At 35.9% G+C, this 19,300-nt stretch overlaps 1 protein-coding gene across 1 annotated transcript; it reads right to left on the bottom strand.

Annotated features, from left to right (window-relative positions):
* Positions 1-1,880: 1,880 nt before the first annotated feature.
* On the bottom strand, positions 1,881-19,200 carry LOC139142751 (coiled-coil domain-containing protein 81-like). Its single transcript, XM_070712858.1, has 12 exons — positions 18,977-19,200; positions 18,767-18,828; positions 18,004-18,160; positions 17,471-17,727; positions 15,647-15,726; positions 11,806-12,038; positions 7,997-8,451; positions 7,413-7,520; positions 6,843-7,012; positions 6,006-6,084; positions 4,317-4,543; positions 1,881-3,961 (listed from the first exon to the last, which is right to left on the bottom strand). Exons 1-12 carry the CDS (start codon positions 19,053-19,055, stop codon positions 3,697-3,699), a joined length of 2,172 nt encoding a protein of 723 aa, XP_070568959.1. The 5' UTR covers positions 19,056-19,200; the 3' UTR covers positions 1,881-3,696.
* Positions 19,201-19,300: the final 100 nt, after the last annotated feature.

Genomic DNA, 19,300 nt, shown 5'->3' with positions numbered 1-19,300 from the left:
ACAAATAATTGTTATTCATAATAGACACTGGTATTTCCTTTACATTGACGCCCTGTTGAGGAACCTAACAAATTGGTGATTGCTATTGACACATGATAAACACACAATTGCCATTTGTCTGAAACTGTAGCTTATCTAATATGTACACTTTGCAGAAAAAAAAAGATTTTGAAAATCATTTTTCTTGAAACCTTTGACCAAATTTGTGACAGAAGGGAATTCTTCAATTGCTACTGTAAATGTTACAGGGAATTTTAAGATCAACGTTTACTCTTGCATGTTCATCACTCACATTTTCTTCTAAAGTACACACAAAATGCGTTGATAAGGCAGACATTAAAGTTGCCGACTCATTTAATGTGGTTAGAAAAACATGGAAGTCTTTCGGGTCTTAGGAAAGAGGGATCTTTAATTTGCAAGAAAAACATATCAGGGGTTATGGTCTTGGCAGAGACAGATCAGCAGTTTATCCAGAACACAGGGTGCCAGTTTATGATCGCTTTCATGCAAACAGAAACTTGACTGCAGACCCACACAAGTTGACCACACACACACATAAATTGAACAAGTCACTGCATTTACTAGTAACATGACGTTTTTACTTGCAAAAAATCTCTTTTCATACACACTACAGCTACAAATCAGTAAACAATTTCTTTAAAACTTCTAAATGATGGTTTTCCTGGTCCATATTTTCTGCAGTGTGAAATAGAGATATGTAGTAGGAAATGTTTTGACAGTGTGAAGCAATCTCCCTAGTATTTGGTCTCCTCATGTTATTTTTGCTCACGTATCAGTCAGAAACCTTTCGACTTTAATGATATCGTCAGATGTCTTCCTGGCCTAGAATACCATGATTCTAATTGACAAGAAACAGTCATGTGAATTTTCATTCCACTGAGAAAGTTTAGAGAGTAAACTTTTGTGATTGGAATAATGTTCCAGGGAAAACTTTTCAGAAGAGTTTTTCAAAGAGAATGGCTTTCTATTTGTCTCTATAATCCTTTCACCACTAGACTGATACGTTTGTATTATTGTGAACTGGGTAGCTTGATGACAAATCATATTTACTCAACCCTTTTGTATATGTAAAAGGTACATAGTAGTGATGGAATAAAGAGAAACGTGACCATAAACGTTAATTATAGGCAATAGCTATAGGAAAGCCAAAAGCCAATGGGCTAGGCCTACATGAGATTTAACCAAGGTTTGAGCTGTGTATGTTTGGAGAGAGATAGCCTAGATTCTATTTGTCCGCTTGCCTCCGTACCTCCGACCCACTCCCGTCTGGTCTCCTGAGCAGTATTTCGAGCAAGAGTGGGTCGGAGGTACAGAGGCAAGCAGACAAACAGAATCTAGGCTAGGAGAGAGAAGACATGCTATGTAATTCCAATTATTATAGTAATTGACCATGTACTTGAATTCCAACAAACCTGTATGGCAATAACCCTTATTTGGATGTGGCATAGGTCAGAATGAGCTCAATCATACAATTTTTGTTCTGCTTTCCAAGGGTTGATCTACCTGATTTTGAATATGGAGAGAACGCATTCTTTTCCCCAGAATTGTTCTTTTGATTTCAGTTTCCAGTTGTGAGGAAAACTTTCCCATTGAGATTTCTGCACATTTGACTGCCTCCCCTCCCCCCCCAAATTATGGAATGGTCCAGTGATGAATGGTGATGCCCATAGGTGATTTCCAGCTAGAATTGATAACAACTGATTCTCTTGGTACACTCCTTGGGAAATACAATATCTGTGTTTACAGTGGGAATCAGTGTGTGGCTATACTAGACAGCTGATCCTTGCAACAGATCAACTCTGCCGGGTTTCTCAGAAATCAACAACTAATAAACCCATGAAACACAAAACTGAACCACATTTTGCAAAAAAAGAAAGACCTTTATTGTAAAATATCCATTAATTTACAAACTTACAATCTTTTTCAGTCACATAACAATGTAAAGACATTGTAGATATTTACAAATCATTGACATTCCTGGGCTAGATTATATCGCTATTAAGTCATACACACACTATAATACTGCAAGTTATTTGGAAGTCTACATACTTTTAGATTAGATGTGTTGTCGAATAAGTGGCCACTAATGCAACTAAAATCACAAAATAAAAAAATAAAAGCTACATATTAAAATTTACAAACATGATTCATGATTGGTCCATACTCGTGTGTTTGTGTAAATAACATGGTGTCAATGTGTGTGTCTGTGCGTGCAGACAATGTGTGTGCACACAAGTGAATGCATCATGTGCATGTATGTTCAGTTTGATTGAAAACCAACACATTTTATTGAAGATGAGAGTTGCAAAAAACACTGCACAGCTGATCCTGTCATTGTAATAAGCAAAGGCTCAAGATGCTAATTTAGAACAACTTTTTTACCAGTGTAGTAACACAATTACTTTAAAGCATTTCGACTCTGACCAGATCTAAAAATTCACTTAAAATTCTGTAAACAGTATTTTGCTTTGCTGCAACAAACCGATATCCTTTCTCAAATCTGAAGCAATTTTTAAATAACCTTCACTGGAATATCTGAAACTTTTCCAAAGTCTTCTGACACTGGTAAGATACTTGAGGGCAATTTTAAAGAAAATAATTTGTTAACAAATTCAAGAGTAATTCTTTGTAAGATTTAAAGCCGAAAAAGTCAAATCAATATAACATGTCAACGTATATAACCCGGTTTAATACATTTTTCAAGATGAAAAAATTAAAATCTGTGTACGCTGATTTGCAATCTGTGGTTTTCAGACACTGACGCCGGCAAATCAGATAATCCTCAAGAAGGCCATGATACAATGACAAAATAAACAACTCTTTCATTTGGTACCATAAACTGTATGGGTACTTTATCAGTTTTGAACCCATGATTTGCAGATTTTCTGTCAACAAATATATTTTATCCAGGTTTCAGTGAAAATTGTGCAATTGGGGGAGTTCATTTTCTATGCAATGATCCAATTTGGCTGCTGTAAGTTTCAAAGAATTACAAAATTTGGTTGTTTGTTCAGTGTGAGTATGGCGAGTTTGTGAACCTTTGACAAAGATCCTGCTATGTTTCCAGCAATTGATGTATATGTTAATTTGTTTTGTAGTATGATTCAGTATGGCTGCATGCATGCAGCTTCTGATAGAAATTTTAGTTAGATTGACCAATTTATCATTTCTGTTTCCTCAATATTTAAGAAATACATTTAGTTGTGGTCTTGTCCCTAAAAATGCAAATTTTAAAAACTCAGATTATTTACATAAATGTAATGAAATGGTCCAACAAATCAAATCAGACTTTGTTGAATATGGACGGAGTATCTGGTCTCGGTGCAGTAAAGTACTGCTGATTGAGTCATAGGGTCTTGAACGAAAAAACACTGCAAAACTTTGCATAATGCTGAAAACTGCAAATGAGATGCAAGTCACATGGTCACTTTTACACTGCAAGATACTGAACTGTCAAGTTTTATTTCCACAAATATCGCCACAACATGACAAAGTCCTAATGTTCACAACCACACTCTTCAGAATACAAAGCATGACATGCAGTTAATTTGTCAAATTTGGTTTTCCTTTTTTTTAAATAGTTAAAAATATTCTGTCCACTGCATATTACGATGTGATTGCAGGAAATTGTCCATCGCCGTGGAAACGAAGTCTCAGATTAGCCAATGAATGGTGTTACATGATAAGTCTTGATCCTGGTATATAGCGTGATTCACTCCAGATGTTTGATTCACCACAGTTTTCAAGTCGTCGTTTGCACTGGTCACAGCGGTGGTATTTATCACACTGTTCATGTAGCAACATTCCCGGACTGCTTGCGCGCAATCGCTCCTCTAATTCTCTGCGTCGCTTCATCTCGAACGCTTTCCTCCAATCACTTTCCAGAGATTTGCGAACTGTAAAGTTTCGCTCATGGTTGTTTGCCCTGTCGGTGATCAGGCTGTAATGTGAACAACAAAGAATATTATAGATTACGTTGTAAAGGAAAAGACATATTTGAAACAAAACATCTAACAAAATTAATATTTTTTGTGTGAAAAGTAATGATACAAACTTTGAAATTCTTGCTTTTGTATCTTTATCTGATATTTCAGTTGTGAAACATTTCAAAATATTTGAAACTCAATATTTGTGGTTTTTCAGAAAGCTGATGAACTGTTCATTAACCCTCTCACCACCATATTTTGACCCACACTCATTGTTATCAATGGCGAGTGTGGACCTGTCTAAAGGGAATTGGGGTTGAACAGGTTAAAGCATAGGCCTTAATAAAAACAAAGGAATTATTAACTTACTCCCGACGAGTTCGATCCAGCATTTCAGCTTCATCTCTTTGCTGTTTCAAGTGTCTCAGGATTTTGTCTCTTTTCCTCTGTGCAACGGTTTCTAGTTGTTCCTGGTAGAGCTCATGAGCACGACGACGTTGATCTGCCAGTTTTTCATTGGTGCAGTCAAACTTGCCAAAAATAGGCTCCTTAGAATCTGGCACAGCTGCCGGAAGTGGCAGGGGCTTAAACCGTACCTGTGATAGCAATGTATATCAGAAAATGAGTTGAACCTAAGGAGTAAGAGTATCCACAACAGATTGTTTTTTCTTCCAACAAAATATCGATCAAGTTCAAACAGTGAATTTAACATTTAATGACACTCTCTGAATCAGCAAATATCACAAAACAAAAAAGTATATAGTTTAGAATTAATAATACAACAGCACTGAAATTTGAGTTGGAGCTAAAAGTGACCACAGGAGGGTTCAAATCTCATGAATAGAATGATATAGAGAGAAAATACACTTATTGTAGAATAGAAGATAATAGATAAGTGTGACATTTGATGTTTTTCAAGAGAGAAATGATCCAGATGAGTCGTAGTTGAACATGATGACATATTGAGATTCTCTACTTTAAACTATGCTTCAAATTTGTAAAATGACCTTATGCCATCAAAATCTTTGTCATTTATGTCAAATGAGGCATTGTATACAACAATGTTTACACTTTCCTGATATAGCAAATTTCATCCTCATTCAAATATTTATTCATTCCTTAACAACTTTCCCATAATCTATCTCAGAGCTTTGTTCGTCATCTATGGATCATAAAAGAAACCAAGAAACCTAACCATTTACATGATCTGTACCACATGAGTAATATGTTAATAGGAGACATTCAGGCACTTATCTACTTATCATATAATTTGAAATGAATTCTCTTTGTCTACTTATGATTGATGCCATGACGACTTATTCATCCATGAGACGTTAATATGGTGACCTGTCTAGATATATAATGTTACTGCGGTAACATGTCTAGGTATATGATGTTGCTATGGTAACCTGTCTGAGATGATGCTTTTGTAACTGATCTATCGAGGTACTGACTATTCTAAATGGTCCTTCACTAACTCTCAGTGGGCATCCCTTGTTGAAAGGCAGAATGATTTTAGGAACTGGCAGAGACAGTGGCCCTAATGTTTTCTGTGCTGCTAGTGAGTTAGGGCTGGTCTGACCATTGGAACGAACCGGATCTGGAAGGGTGCTGTCGGAGGGATCTGGTAAAGAGTTTCGAATGCGAATCTACAGAAAGTAAAACAGTTACTGTTATGCAGAGAAGAGAGCTATGCAGGTCTTTAATGTTTGTGTACACTCACAGTTTCCAGAAACGTCTATAGATCAACAGGTTGTTTCTACTTAGCAATATCAACAGATGGCTAGTATTGCTGACAAATTATGAAATTAACTACAATTTATGAAATATGATCAATTTGAACCCTTTTACTGTCAGCGTTTGAATTATGACTTGCTGTCCTCAGTCTAGCTGAATTTTTCTGTCATAAATTGAAGATAAAAGAAATGAGGCAGCAACATGTAATGGAAGTTAGAAGACAGTCATGTAAATGGAAACACAATGACATGACACAACATTCCAGTTAATCATGGCTGCATTGTAGTCAGATTGATGTAACCATGACAACGTGACTCTTACCTGAGCTGATAAGGCTCGTTGGTAGGCCTCACATTGTTCACGTTTCTCCATAAGGTATTGCTCTCGTTGGAATGCGAGGCTGAAATAAAGATAGCAATAAACTCATTTAGATTTCTCTTTGATTGATACATCGAGTTGAACAACAGGGTGTATCGGCAATCTGCACAGATCAATTATCAATGTACACTGACAATTTTATATTTGCACGTTGGTGCAGGACAACAAGAAATTTAAGTTCTTCAGAATAAAGTTAAGATGTTTACAACAACATTATCTTTTCTCAATACTTTCACAGAATGCTCTTCTAAACTCCTTAATTGACTTTGACGAGATCTAATAACTAATTTCAATCATACAATAACAAATTGAATGCATCACGACAAATCACCAGAAATATATTCAAACTGGCTGAAAAGGGAAATATTTGGTGATATATCTAATCTCCTTATGTACTTCTACAGGTCATAAGAATTCCTACTATGCCTTGAGGGTAAAGACAGTGAACTACTTTGGAGTTTCAAATTTAAACTTGACTCATCAACAGTGTGCAATATCACTATTTTGTTGTGACAGTTAATGATTTATGGTCATTTAAACTGCGTGACCAATACCCTACTGATATCTTTGATGTTACGCGTAATTTTCACATTGTCAGTTGCAGAGAATAGTAGGGAATATAGTCAGAGTACACAGTTGTAATCTCAAACCATGGTGCATCATGGGTAATATCACATCATGGGTAGTGTTGCATCATGGGTAATACTGAGCACCACCTCAGCTGATATTATTACATAGACTCCCTTAAAGCAGAAACTGATAATATAATGACAAACTCACTCTTCTGCAAGCTGAACCTGTTCCAGCCTCTCCAGAAATTCCTGGTCATGTTTCCTCTTAGTGTTCTGTGCAACTTTGGTTTCAACTTGCTTTGCTAATTCATTAGCCAGGTCATCTTGCTTGAGGAACCTAGGTGGTGTCAGTGGACGGTGTTGGAAGACGTAAGATCTCTGTAAAAAAGAATGATGCAACATTACAAATGGTTTCACAATAGAAGTGTTTACACTGAGGAGTGTTGTATGTACTAATAATTGTTCTGTAGATTTGATCATTGAATTATTGTTAAAAGAGCAGTTTGGCATGAAATGAATCATTCAAAAAAGAATAAATGTTTATTGATTTTAGTATAAGTATACAGTGAAACCTGTCTATTAAGGACACCTTCGGGAATGGAAAAAGTGTCCCTAATATAGAGGTGTCCTTAATAGACAGGTGAAATTCTATTCAAAGTGTAACTTTTGGTTTGATAAATCTGTCCTTAATAGAGAGGTGTCCTGATTAGAGAGGTATTCATTTTCTGCCGGTGTCTTTTTGTTGGTGACTTTGCAGTTATGACTTCTTATGACTTACATGAAATTCTGAGGATCTTTCTCGTTTCTTGTGCTTGATAGCCTCAGCAACACCAAGATTGAATGCTGCAATTTTCTGACTGTCATGTCGATTACTCAAATTTTGTGCCTAGAAAAAAGAAAAAAAGTGTTTTGGTACTTGGTTACAAAGCTTGGGCATTTGTCACAAGTTTGAACCATTCAAAGATCTAACAATTAATGAAGTACAGAACGAACATGACAAAGGGCAAATAGTTGCTTGTTGAAGACATCAGTAAAACTCTGTAGATGACAAATATTTGCTCTTTTTACACATAGTTGCTTTCAAATTTTGTACAATTTTAACTTTGTCTACTCATATATGTATGATTTTAGTTACTATATAAACATTCACACTTGCCCAATATGAAAAGTAATAGTGTGTTATTTTCGACACTCTAAGAAAAATGCCATCACAGTTGCCCAGGTATGAATTCTCAACTTGTTTATACAGTGACATACTTTATTTGACTATATCACTGCATTACTTGTCTGATGCCATAGTAACAAGACAGTCATAACAAACAAACAAATGAACAAATCTGATGTCAAAGGTCACTGCCTTACCTGTTCTCTGACAATAGCCTCTGTATCTTTCATATGTTGAAATTGTTGTAGCAGTCGATCTTGTTCCATTTCCTTTCTGCGGCGTTCAAGTTCAAATGAAATCGGAATGTTGCGGCTTTCGCGCTGGTGACACAAGTAGCAAAGTTCTTGGCCAGCCATGGTGCTGTGTCCACACGCTGATGATGGAGGCGACGGAGTTAGAATCTCCACCCCTGGAGTGTGAACTTGATCTCGTCGTGAACCGCTCGGTGTACGTGGTCGCATCATCTCCCGTGGACTGCCTGGTTTGCTGGGGGGTGGGGAGGGTGTCAGTGCCGCTCCGCGAATACCCTTGGGAGCAGCTGGAGAGTGAGGGGTCAATAGGTCATCATTGATACCGAATGCAGTGGCTTTAGCTGTTGGAGCTAACTGCCTTGACGGACCCCGACCACTAGGGCTAGCAGGTTTCTTTGTAACTGTAAATAAAGAAGCAGGAAAGAATTAAATCCAATGAAAATTATCAATGACACTGATGCCGGTAGAGCTATCAGATTTTTGTTGACCTTGAAGGAAGGAAAATTAACCTTCCTTTGTGAAACCAGTAAAAGTCGTGCTATTATAGAGAGTCCAGATAATATTAATATTAAGAAAACCAGCTGTTATTATTCATTTCCATCATTTTTGTTTTATAGAATAAACACATTTTCTATTTTCTTGTTTATCTCTTTGAAGCATATTAAAATACAAGTACTAGCATTTGCTTTGTGTAAAACAGGCAATGTCACTGCTTATGAATGAATTCAAGTCCTGACAAAATTGAGTTGACACCAATAATATCAGACATCACGTACAGGCTGTGTTGACATGTCACCACAACAATTAGGTATTCTATATGATTAGTGGAAGAAGATAATTACTACATTTTACACAAGGTACAAAATTACTGGAAAGAATTAACATCAAAAGTTAAAAGCTATGAACATGGATAGCTTCAAAATTCGCGATCAGGTTAGTTTCATTGTTCACTGTGTCGACTATCGTTCGTGAAGTTGAAATTCTTGACAGTAGTCAATATTTTCATAAAAAGAAATGTTACCATACTGTACTCACACACTAACCTCACCACTATCATTGCTCTTCATGGGTCCAACTAAAACAACTTCAAAGTTTTCAAAACTGTGCTCTCCCTGGCCTTTCGAAATTGTTAGTAAATTTACGAATTTGGTTCAAAATAAATTAGTAAGCACAAATTATTTAATGCTGAGCCCGCCCATTTTCAACAAGCACTTCTGGTACTCAATAAATGATGTTAAGGGTATAGAAATGATATGATTTCATTATAGACAAAGGAAAATGAAAAATTCCTTTTTAGTTTTTTTTTTGACAGTGAACACTCATATTTAGATACACATTTTCAAAAGATCCATTAAATAACTTGAACGCAGTACATCATGGGTCATGAGTGCTTGTAACATTGAAATTTCTTCCTTGTTTCAATAAAGTGTGTCATTTTGGTCAACCGGCTCATGAATGTTATTCGATTAATCGATCTTTATTACACAACATAACATTTTAAAGTATATTGTGACACAAATCGTAATTCCCTTTGTGTGTGTAGTCAGTGTTTGATGATTATATATATTAATATATGAAGTGGTCATTAATATTATCAGTGTTTGCACAAGTTTTAGATGCTAGAAAATCTTCCCTGTTTTTCATATTTGGAAAGCTCTGTTACTTTGAAAGTATGCATGTCATCCATAGGTGTTAGGTGGTGCCTCTTGGTAGCTGCAGTCATTATGCCATGTTCATCTCTAAAATTCTTTTAAAACAACCACTGATCAGAACATTTGGCAGTCTGTGGTTTCGCACAAATTTTGTCTCATTATAACAGCAAATTTAAGTACGCAGACTGAGGCTGGTGATCCTGCTAATGTTTTCTTAGAGACAGTTATACTTTTAAAACGCCGCAGATGATCGTCATTTATTTTTTGTCTGGATAAACGTCTGGATAAACGTTTTCGTCTTGGGACTGTGCACAGCATTGTCTTTGGAAACTATCAGTATTCATAACATTTGCTGAGACAGTTTCTTGTAAAATATTTTGAAGGAAACCTATTAAAATTGGCAAGTTCACTGAAAAATTCAATCTGCAGATCGTCAAATGACAAATCTATGACAACTTATATTTCCGGCTCGTTTCCACCTTCATGCACTGACAAACACTTTGCGGCACGGTACATCGTTCAAGCATTGGCGGCCCGGACTGCAGTTCGACTGTCTTTCCGGTGACTGTCTTGATCTCCCGGCTTGATCTCTTCTCGGCGGTTTCATTGTTTCCAATTTTTCATATGAGGTGCCGTTTTTATGCCCAACTATCTTTCCCAGCTGAGGATACTATCTATCTGAAGCATTCGTAACTGCCCGCTTCCCTCGATCCGCTTCACCCGCGCCCATTCGAAAGTTGACAGCATGTGAGTGTTTGGGTATCTCGAAACTACCGTAATGCATGACATACTGGTATATGAGAGTACACGACCCGGGGATCTTGAAACCTCTTCGCGCATGCTCATGTTAGCACAGGTCAAAGTACAAAGCTATTACCATTGTCGATGCGCCGATGATAGGGGCAGAGTAGTTTTTGAAAGACGAGATATGACAGTATTTCCCCGGAATCATAATCTTGACCGAAAATCAGGCTTCAAAAATAACAAAATTGTTCGTAAATGGCCGATCAGGCATGTATTTTTTTTCGTAAATTTTCATTTTGTTCGTAATTTACGAACGTTACGAGCGACAGCGAGAGCACAGCAAAACCAAACTACCATGGTGATCAAGGTAGTCGTGCGAGTACAGTACAGTATATGCCTATTAACTTCATTGATCAATTTAACTGCCCAATCAAATTACTGTTGAATCAAGGTGACCTATTCAGTTTGACATCCTACCTCAAACATATGTTTTTTGAATTATTGATCCATTGATCTAAGAAAATTTGAAAAATTTGTTGGGAGAAAATTAAAAGAACCTTCTGCAATTTTTTTACATATTTTAAGCCGGACGTAGCCTAAGATTTATCAAACGAGTCTTGAAACTTTTTATGATGAAATACTGTGGTGAACATGTACTTTTTTGTTCATAATATAGAAACACAGAAGTTTAGTGAAATCCATGTATTGAAGACAATGATAAAGTGCCATGATACCCATAGCAAGGACATCTTCAGAATGTAGTGTCCTCACTATACAAGCTAGTATTCTTAATGTACATCTTATTCAAATATCTTGTCCTTAATAAATAGATCTCCTACATGAAGAGACATTTTATTAAAGTATTGAAGGATTTCAATTTCTCCTAAAAGTCTCACTTCAAAGTGTAACTTAGTGCAATTTCAATGACCACTTGTTGATTTGCGTCAAGTTCCCCAGACTCTCTAAAACACTAAGATCCACATTTCGGATTATCACGTTGACATCGTTTCCTTGTTGAAATTATTGTGTGCCATAGCTTTCACGCCTTACCTATTATCTCTTTGAAAGCTACGTTGAGTTCCAATCAGAAACTCACTTACTTCATTTTCATATTGACTTTAGAAACATATTTGATTGCGAAAGGAAAGAAATTGTACTTGTTTAAGAACAATAATAATGTTAGCGTCATCAATGGCATGAGTACATTATAATTTTCTTTTTCTATGTTCTGGACAAGTTTTACAGTTTGCTTGCTCACTGATACAGCAAATACCTATCGAACAAAGTATTGTACAATTTTTTTTCAATCTATATAAATGCACAGGGAAGAAGTTTTTATCTCACGCTAATCTTTCTTACCTTCTCCATCTTGTACCTCCGCTGCATCACCAGTTTCATCCGAAGTCTCTTTCGCTTCACCATCTTCCTCCCCTTCAGCTCCCTCTTCTCCAGTCTGTGTTGCCGACGACTGCTTGCCATCGGCTACAGCCTCCTCTCCCTCTTCATCAGATTCCTTGATGGGGGGCATCGTTGTCTTGCCGGAAGCCTTCCCATCATCCTCAGGGGCAAGGCCATCAATAGTTGTTCCAATTCTAGTGAAGAATCAGGGAAATTGATGAATTACTTTATGGAATGTTTGCGTGGCTCCATCATGGCATTAATCATATGTACATGAAAAATTCAGGAAAATAAAGCAAATCAGGTGTGAAGATATATGTATGTTACAAAGTTGGGTTTTCTTTCATTTAAATTTAAAGTTATTTGTGCTTTTCAGATTCTAAAAATTACCTGCTTTTTATGCTTTATTAAACTTTATTAGTGCATCAAAGTATTATATTGTTAATTTGACATCCAAAATTCTTTCATTCAGTTGTATTGGCAAACAATCCAGTAGAAGTGCAAACAATTTGAAAGAATCAGCTGTAATGTTTGATTCACTAGTTTTGTTTTGCATGTTCATCTACAACTTGTTCCACTCCTCAAAATATGTTAAAACACTCACTATTCAGCATCTATAAAGGTGAAATATCACAACTATTTAAATTCCTAGTTTGGACCAGATTCACTTATTAACAGTAACAATGCAGTTTACATGTACAGGCTGTGTTGACAAGCTGAATACTGGGTATCCCAGCATACTTTGGGGATTCGAACAAAAAACTGTAGATGACATTAACCATAAAAATAATGATATTAAAATCATCAAAAGTAAAAACTAAAGGCCTGTTTAGCAAACCGTAAAAATTTTATAATCATGGCAACAACTTGCCTGAAATAAATACATAAGGGAGCTGGTAAATTTTAGAATTAAATTTTCTCGCTTAGAGTATGTGTAACTATGTGATTATTTTTGCATGTGAATGGCTGTCTGCATTTGCATAGTGCGTGGCACCTTTCTTTTGACACTATTTGGTTGTTTTGTGATTTCATGAGAAATTATCTATGTGGTTCTTCAAAATGTTGAATTATTTTTGTCCATGGAATGTGACATAAATTCTTGTGTGAATGGAATTATAAGATAAAACATATTTAAAATCTACCAGCTTACTGAGAGCAGTGACATGACAACCGACAATTCAACAGTCGTCAAGCAGAACCACATGGAAATTCTCTAATGAAAGCAAAATAACCAATCTGTTGCTAGTCACAAATTGAAAAGTACCCGTAGCTACAGTGCCAATGCATAGATTTTGAGAAAGCAATGAAGCATTTCATTGAGGTATACTATGGTTTAGTTTCTATTGTCAAATCTGTAAACGCATAATTCTACATACAATTGTCCATTGTATATTTTAATGAAGAACATCAACAAAACAAAACAGAAGGAAAAAATACAAGCCTCGAGATATTGGCTGTGTGGAAACTGACTTCCTTACACTAAAGAATCTTTTAAAGAGACATTTTAGTATGCCTTCAGTTGAAAAAGAGGTTTATAGAAAACTTAGGTTGCATTGTGTTTTCTGTTTACTGGATATAGCATACTTTCAGAAGCTCAATTACTGTCCAGTGTTGCAATAATTGCATACTTGTGTTGTTGAGAAATCAAACACTCTGCGGTCTTCTCAGGTTGTAAGCTACTGATATTAGAATACCCCCGTTGTGTTCATTGGCGGACTATTCCATTTGCGCAAGGGAATGGCAGGGTGAGAATGTACAAACTCTGTCCTTTGCATGTAGGCTTATTTTGTAGTACATTAACATGCACAGCTAAGAAACGCTGGCCCAGTTTTACAAATTTTCTGAAACGTGTCCACCCATACATTCCGAAGAATTTTGCAGTTGTATCATCATGCAGGTACATAATTGCGCTAATGAAGTTGGCAAGTCGTCTATAATGTAGGACAAAGAGTAATTTCTTAACTTTCATTGAGTGGATACTCTACTGAGTTTGTTGACTAACATTTTTTATATATTAATTTTAACTTAAAAATAACAGAAAGAGCAAAACTGCTAGACAGATATTTATTCAAAGTTTTGCATTCAAGTGCACCTTGTTTTTTAAGATATTATAGTATGCAACACTGTTCCTTGACAACCCAGACAATCTCATATTTTATGACAGATTCATGGTCATTATAAAAGTTTATGGCTTTCATTATTGCCTGCCAACACAGTATTTACAGAATTAAAAGAGGCAATATTATGTTTATTGACCAAGTCCAATACCTGTATCTGACAACAATAACTGTGTAACAATAATCACATGGAATACAATTGTTACAATGAGATTCATTGAATTTAGATGTAATCACCATCTCTCAAAGTATATGGCCTTTTATTGTTACCGTTGTCAAGGAGACTAGTGATACTTTTTTTGCCTTATCATAGATTTTATGATGAGAATAAAAACTTCCTTCGACAGCACACAAAAGTACATTTGTTAAAAGTTTGTGTTTCTCCAACTGTGGACATGCATTGTCTGTATGTTAAATAAGTTTTGTAGCAGTTACATGTGGCCTAGCCAACCATAACAGTGCCGCTAGAGTTGTTACTCAATCTTACTCAATGAAAATTATCCAAACAAACCAACAGTTTCTGTAATTGTAAGTTAGGCAATTGTGAAAACTCAATTGATGAGAGTGTGTGAGCCAAAAATACTTGTGATTGTTGATCTATGGGATAACCATCCTAGCCTAGAAGCAGCAAATACTTCACTTTTTATATCATGACCTGCTGGGCTATCAAATAGCCCTGAGGCATTTGGGTGTCGTGATATTTGATATGCAAGGACTATTGCTTCTGTGTGTGTCTCATAGACACATGCTACATTGAGCTAAAGTTTGGAAATAAAAATGCTCTTGATTTTGGGACTGCTAAGTATAATTTCTGCTGTGCATCTACCGGTATGTTTATGTAATATTCATAAGAACTTTGGTAGTATTAGCAGTCAGAAGATAATTTGTATGTTCTTTAATTTTCAGAATTACTTCACAAGACATTGCTTTACTGTACAGTATTTAGCTGGCAAGTATTCCAAGATAGAGATAAAAACATCTTTGCTGCAGTCACTGCAATCACTACGTATGACAGAAGTTTCCCCACCCCCACTATTTCTTTTAAATGGAATGATCCAGTCAATCTGTATGGGTCATACCATTCAAAGAGGTTGGGATGGGAAAGTTTTTCATGAGAAATGACTCCAGAAATTGACTTAAAAGAGCATTTTGCCATGGCAACATTGATCAGCATCCCATCACCAAGCAACCATTATTTGAGGGTAAAATAAAAAAATGATTAATTGATCACTGAACTTACCTCCTGATTAGGAGATAGACAAATCAAAAAGAAAATAAAACAAATGAATTATTACAAAATTTTCAAACCATTGAATTTTGTGATGCTTTCAAACTTAATTAATGTTCACATTAATATTTTGCAAAAGGCCATTAGCATTCACCTCTTCACATGATTAATATGTTAGCATTAGTACTAGGACTATGAACATGAATCAAATAATATTACTGACAGTTCAAACCTTATGTTAGATTCAAATTGGCTATAAACCTACTTATACACAAAATATGTTGAAAAGCAACATTGGCACACGGATGTAGGATCAGCACTGTCACAAAAAATTTTTATCATTTAACTATAAAACTGCATTTTTAAAAAAAATCAACCAGCTTTAAATGTAAAGCACTGCATAAGCACAGTTCAAAGATTGTTAGTATTATTAATTTCTATGTTGTAAATGTCTTACCTTGGCAGTACAAGTGTATTAGAAGTATGAGGTCTGTAGTTAGTCGCCCTTGACATCACTGAGTCTGCTGTGTCTGGCCTCTGTGGATTAAAAAGAAAAACATTTATGGGTTAGTCTACGTTGAAGAGCTGAATTTTGGGACATGGATAAATGGTGGTATGTATACTGGTACAGAGGGAGAATTAATTATGTTTAATATATAAGCTGAAGCACTGCTTTCTGATATTCATGAAGGTTTCACAACATCAAAAGATCAATATCACCTATTATTATATTTACAAATCAGAAAAGTAGGGTGACCAACAAAGTGTACATATTTCAGTATGTTAAAAAAGTCATAAAAAAGTTGACTGTAGACATAGATTTAGTCTGTACAAAGGATTATTTACTGTGGGTGCATGACTGGTCCAAAATGGTGTCAAATCATTACATGCTGTGCTGAGACCCCTCAACTCCACTGCATCTGTTGCCATTTATTCCCAAAATAGTTTTGGTGGAAGAATTAAGAGTTTAATCAAAATTGTGAAATGAAGTTTTTTCATTCTGTAATGAACTTTTAGCGCTTTCCATAAATACATCTGTAAACAAGAAAAGTATTGTGAAGAATTTTTCTTACTGACAGAAAAAGAATTAGCGGTAACTTTTTCATGCTTGGAAAATATTTCTGACATCTGGCAGGTAATATCCACATATCATTCTAAAAATGTGAGCCTCAAAAAACTTTAGGACATTTATAACTATCATACATTGAAATATGAAAATATTAAATTTGAACATATGTATTGTAGATTTTGTAACATATCAACATTTGCTATTACCATATGTCTGATACATCATAGTACTCTCCAGTGATTGGTTACTGACTAAGTAGCATTCCAATGGATTTAGGAGATTATGCTATTGGTAAATAATGACAGTAACAATGAAGATTAAGGAGAGGGTCCCAAAGACGGCACTACTGATGAGTGTCATTTGAGATCATCTTCACAGCATTCTAGGCAAACCCACTTTGCCAAGTATTAAAATTACAAAATGCATAGGTAAAAGCTTTTCACATTTTTCAAATCTCAACATTGAATTGTTCCCCCCCCCCCAAAAAAAAAGTCATAGGTTAACCACTAAAAGCTTTAGGAAAAATTAAAATTCAGATAACTAGAGATGGCAATTATTCAACAAAAATACGCAATTTAAAATATAACATCATAGTGATTCAGGTGTATAAAAACATCAACTTTTTTACAATGTAAAATAGTTTAAGATTTCAGACTGAAGATTTTGTTTTTACATGCACATGGTTATCAAACAATTGTGGCAACCATGGGCAACTAAGGGCCAGACATGTAGTTTGTATTTACACAGCAAACAGTCTCAGCTCCTTGGATGAAAAAAAGCTTATTCATCGCTAGAGTGCAAACTGACACTCAATGACACCTTTACAGTGCATAACATTATCTGATTTCAAAATGATAATCTCTCCATCACTAAGCATTGGTGCATGTTCTCTGATATTAGAAAACCATATTTTGATTGTCAAAACCATGCCGTTTTTTACATTAAATTTGCATGGGCCAATTTTATAGAGTTCCCTGAATTTACAGCATACCTGAATTGATGTAGAGTACATAAAAAACTCCGAAATATTGAGAATATTATGACAAACACCAATTTTAAAAGTTACTCTTCAGGGGTTGATTTTTAAGTAATTTCAACCACATTTCTTATCATGTAAAACTCAACCATCTGGCTATGGGAGATTATATTAAGTCTGGTGTAAAACTTTGCCATATTTAAAGATAGGTATAACCTATACAGAATCAAACTTACATTTCTGAGAGCTTCAGCTAGACTTCCACTGCCATCCATCATTTGTAGGAAATCTTTATAGAATTTCATTTTGACTTTGCCGTCACGGACTGCCAGGCGACCAATACCAGCAAATGTAAATTCTACATTGCGTTTGGCACCCACTGCTCGCGATAATGCCAGTAATACTTCTTTGACACAACCTTCTACAGTGTCCCTGTCAAAGGGTGTCTCAGTTGATAAAGCAGAAAAGTTGAGTTGAACTATCGGTATTTGTCCTGAGGGAAGAAATACGATAACAGTCATTAATAAAAACACATAGTGTTTCAGTCTATATGAAAGTGAAAAGCAGTTTTTCATAAATACTCAAAATGAAATTTCAAATGAAGTAAGTTTCTGAGATAGTCTGTTAAACTTTTGACATTATTTTAATTGTTGATGAGAGAAATGTACTCCTGCGAAAATCAAAGAAAGCAGTACGTGTTGTCAGGTGCACTAAATGAGAAATACATGTAGTTATATCTGAAATCATGACAAAATACAAAAGTTCTTACCTGTTGTGTGATATTTCGAGTAATTCAATGCATGTGTCATAGCAAACTTCTCTGACAGTATAAAAACTGGTCTCTGAATTAAAATATATTTATTGTTTCCTATGTCCAGTTTCTTCTGACTAAATGTGAAAGTCCCGAGGCCTGGAATTTGAACGCCCTGACGGATAAAATAAAACGAAACATATTTTTACACTTCCTTAACAAAGTAGACATGTAAACGTGAAGAACGCATTTGAGGTTATTTATCTTAACAACCCTTCATGGGCGACCAACTTGCATTGTGGTAATCCGTCGGTCAATTTGACACGGTGTAATATGTATGCACGTGATGATAGAATAAACTAAACAGATCCCTGTATCAATAACACATTTTTAGACTTGGTATAGTTATGCCACATTACCGAGCATATTGTCCACACACCCTGGCTGGAGACGGTGACAGAAGTTCGTCCAAAACCTGTGGTCAAGGACTTCAGTTTGTATAAACTTCAGAATCTGTAAATTCATTGGAACTTGGTGCCTCATACGGCAGTGTGCATATCATAACAACTGTGGTCAGACGTTTCCCTGATAAATTTGGTCTCTGGACCACTTCGTTGCACTTTGTTTACTTCTTCATGAAAAGGCGCCAATGACTGCTGATAAAATGGTGACGTTCGGAATCTTTGAGCATTAAAGTGTCTGGCGTAACAAAAACAAACAGATACCACACTCGAACGATTCATGCTGCTGAGGAATGGACAACACGAATATAAATGCTTACCTTTTGCATGCTCATATGACGTTCAATAAACTGCGATACGTTGTCCCATACACTGACCACATCTGAAATCAAGAAAATAGTAAATCAACTGTGTAAGTCAACAGCTATAGGTGGCATAAAATTCGTCGGTAAATTTAATGCAATTGAAAACGTAACGTCGCCATGTTGGATACCTGCGGCACACCTCTGCGACCTCGGGCACACACTTACCTTCGTCAGTCAGCTTGGGAATAGTCGAAAATTTGTTCTTTTTTGCATCAGAAACCAACGCCTGAATAACGTCCGTCATGGTGGCAAAATAACTGTGCCGGCACAAGGCCTAGCGAGGTGGAAAAAACGCCTGAAATTCACTTAATCCGTGGCCAGAAAATTGCCCAGCTGATGACAATGTAGCAATGTGTTGGTAGTTCCCATTGTCGCAGTCGGTTCCATACACAACGTTACCATGACCACAATGAAACGCGATTGGCCGACATTGAAATGAATATGCTAATATTGACCTTTGACTCTAGTGCAGCTTCAGAACTTCAAATG

The sequence above is a fragment of the Ptychodera flava genome, chromosome 10, assembly GCF_041260155.1.
Source record: "Ptychodera flava strain L36383 chromosome 10, AS_Pfla_20210202, whole genome shotgun sequence".
Classification (NCBI taxonomy): Eukaryota; Metazoa; Hemichordata; class Enteropneusta; family Ptychoderidae; genus Ptychodera; species Ptychodera flava.
Note: the sequence above shows the minus strand (reverse complement) of the source record. Positions and strands in the feature narration are given on the sequence as shown.

Bases quoted from the DNA above. Each gene is read 5' to 3' on its own strand.
- LOC139142751 (XM_070712858.1), bottom strand. From the start codon at position 19,055: ATGACGGACGTTATTCAGGCGTTGGTTTCTGATGCAAAAAAGAACAAA. The intron at 15,727-17,470 runs GTAAGTTTGATT...TTTAATCCACAG, and splicing joins TAGCTGAAGCTCTCAGAAAT to AGGCCAGACACAGCAGACTC. The intron at 8,452-11,805 runs GTAAGAAAGATT...CTTTATTTACAG, and splicing joins GGAGGTACAAGATGGAGAAG to TTACAAAGAAACCTGCTAGC.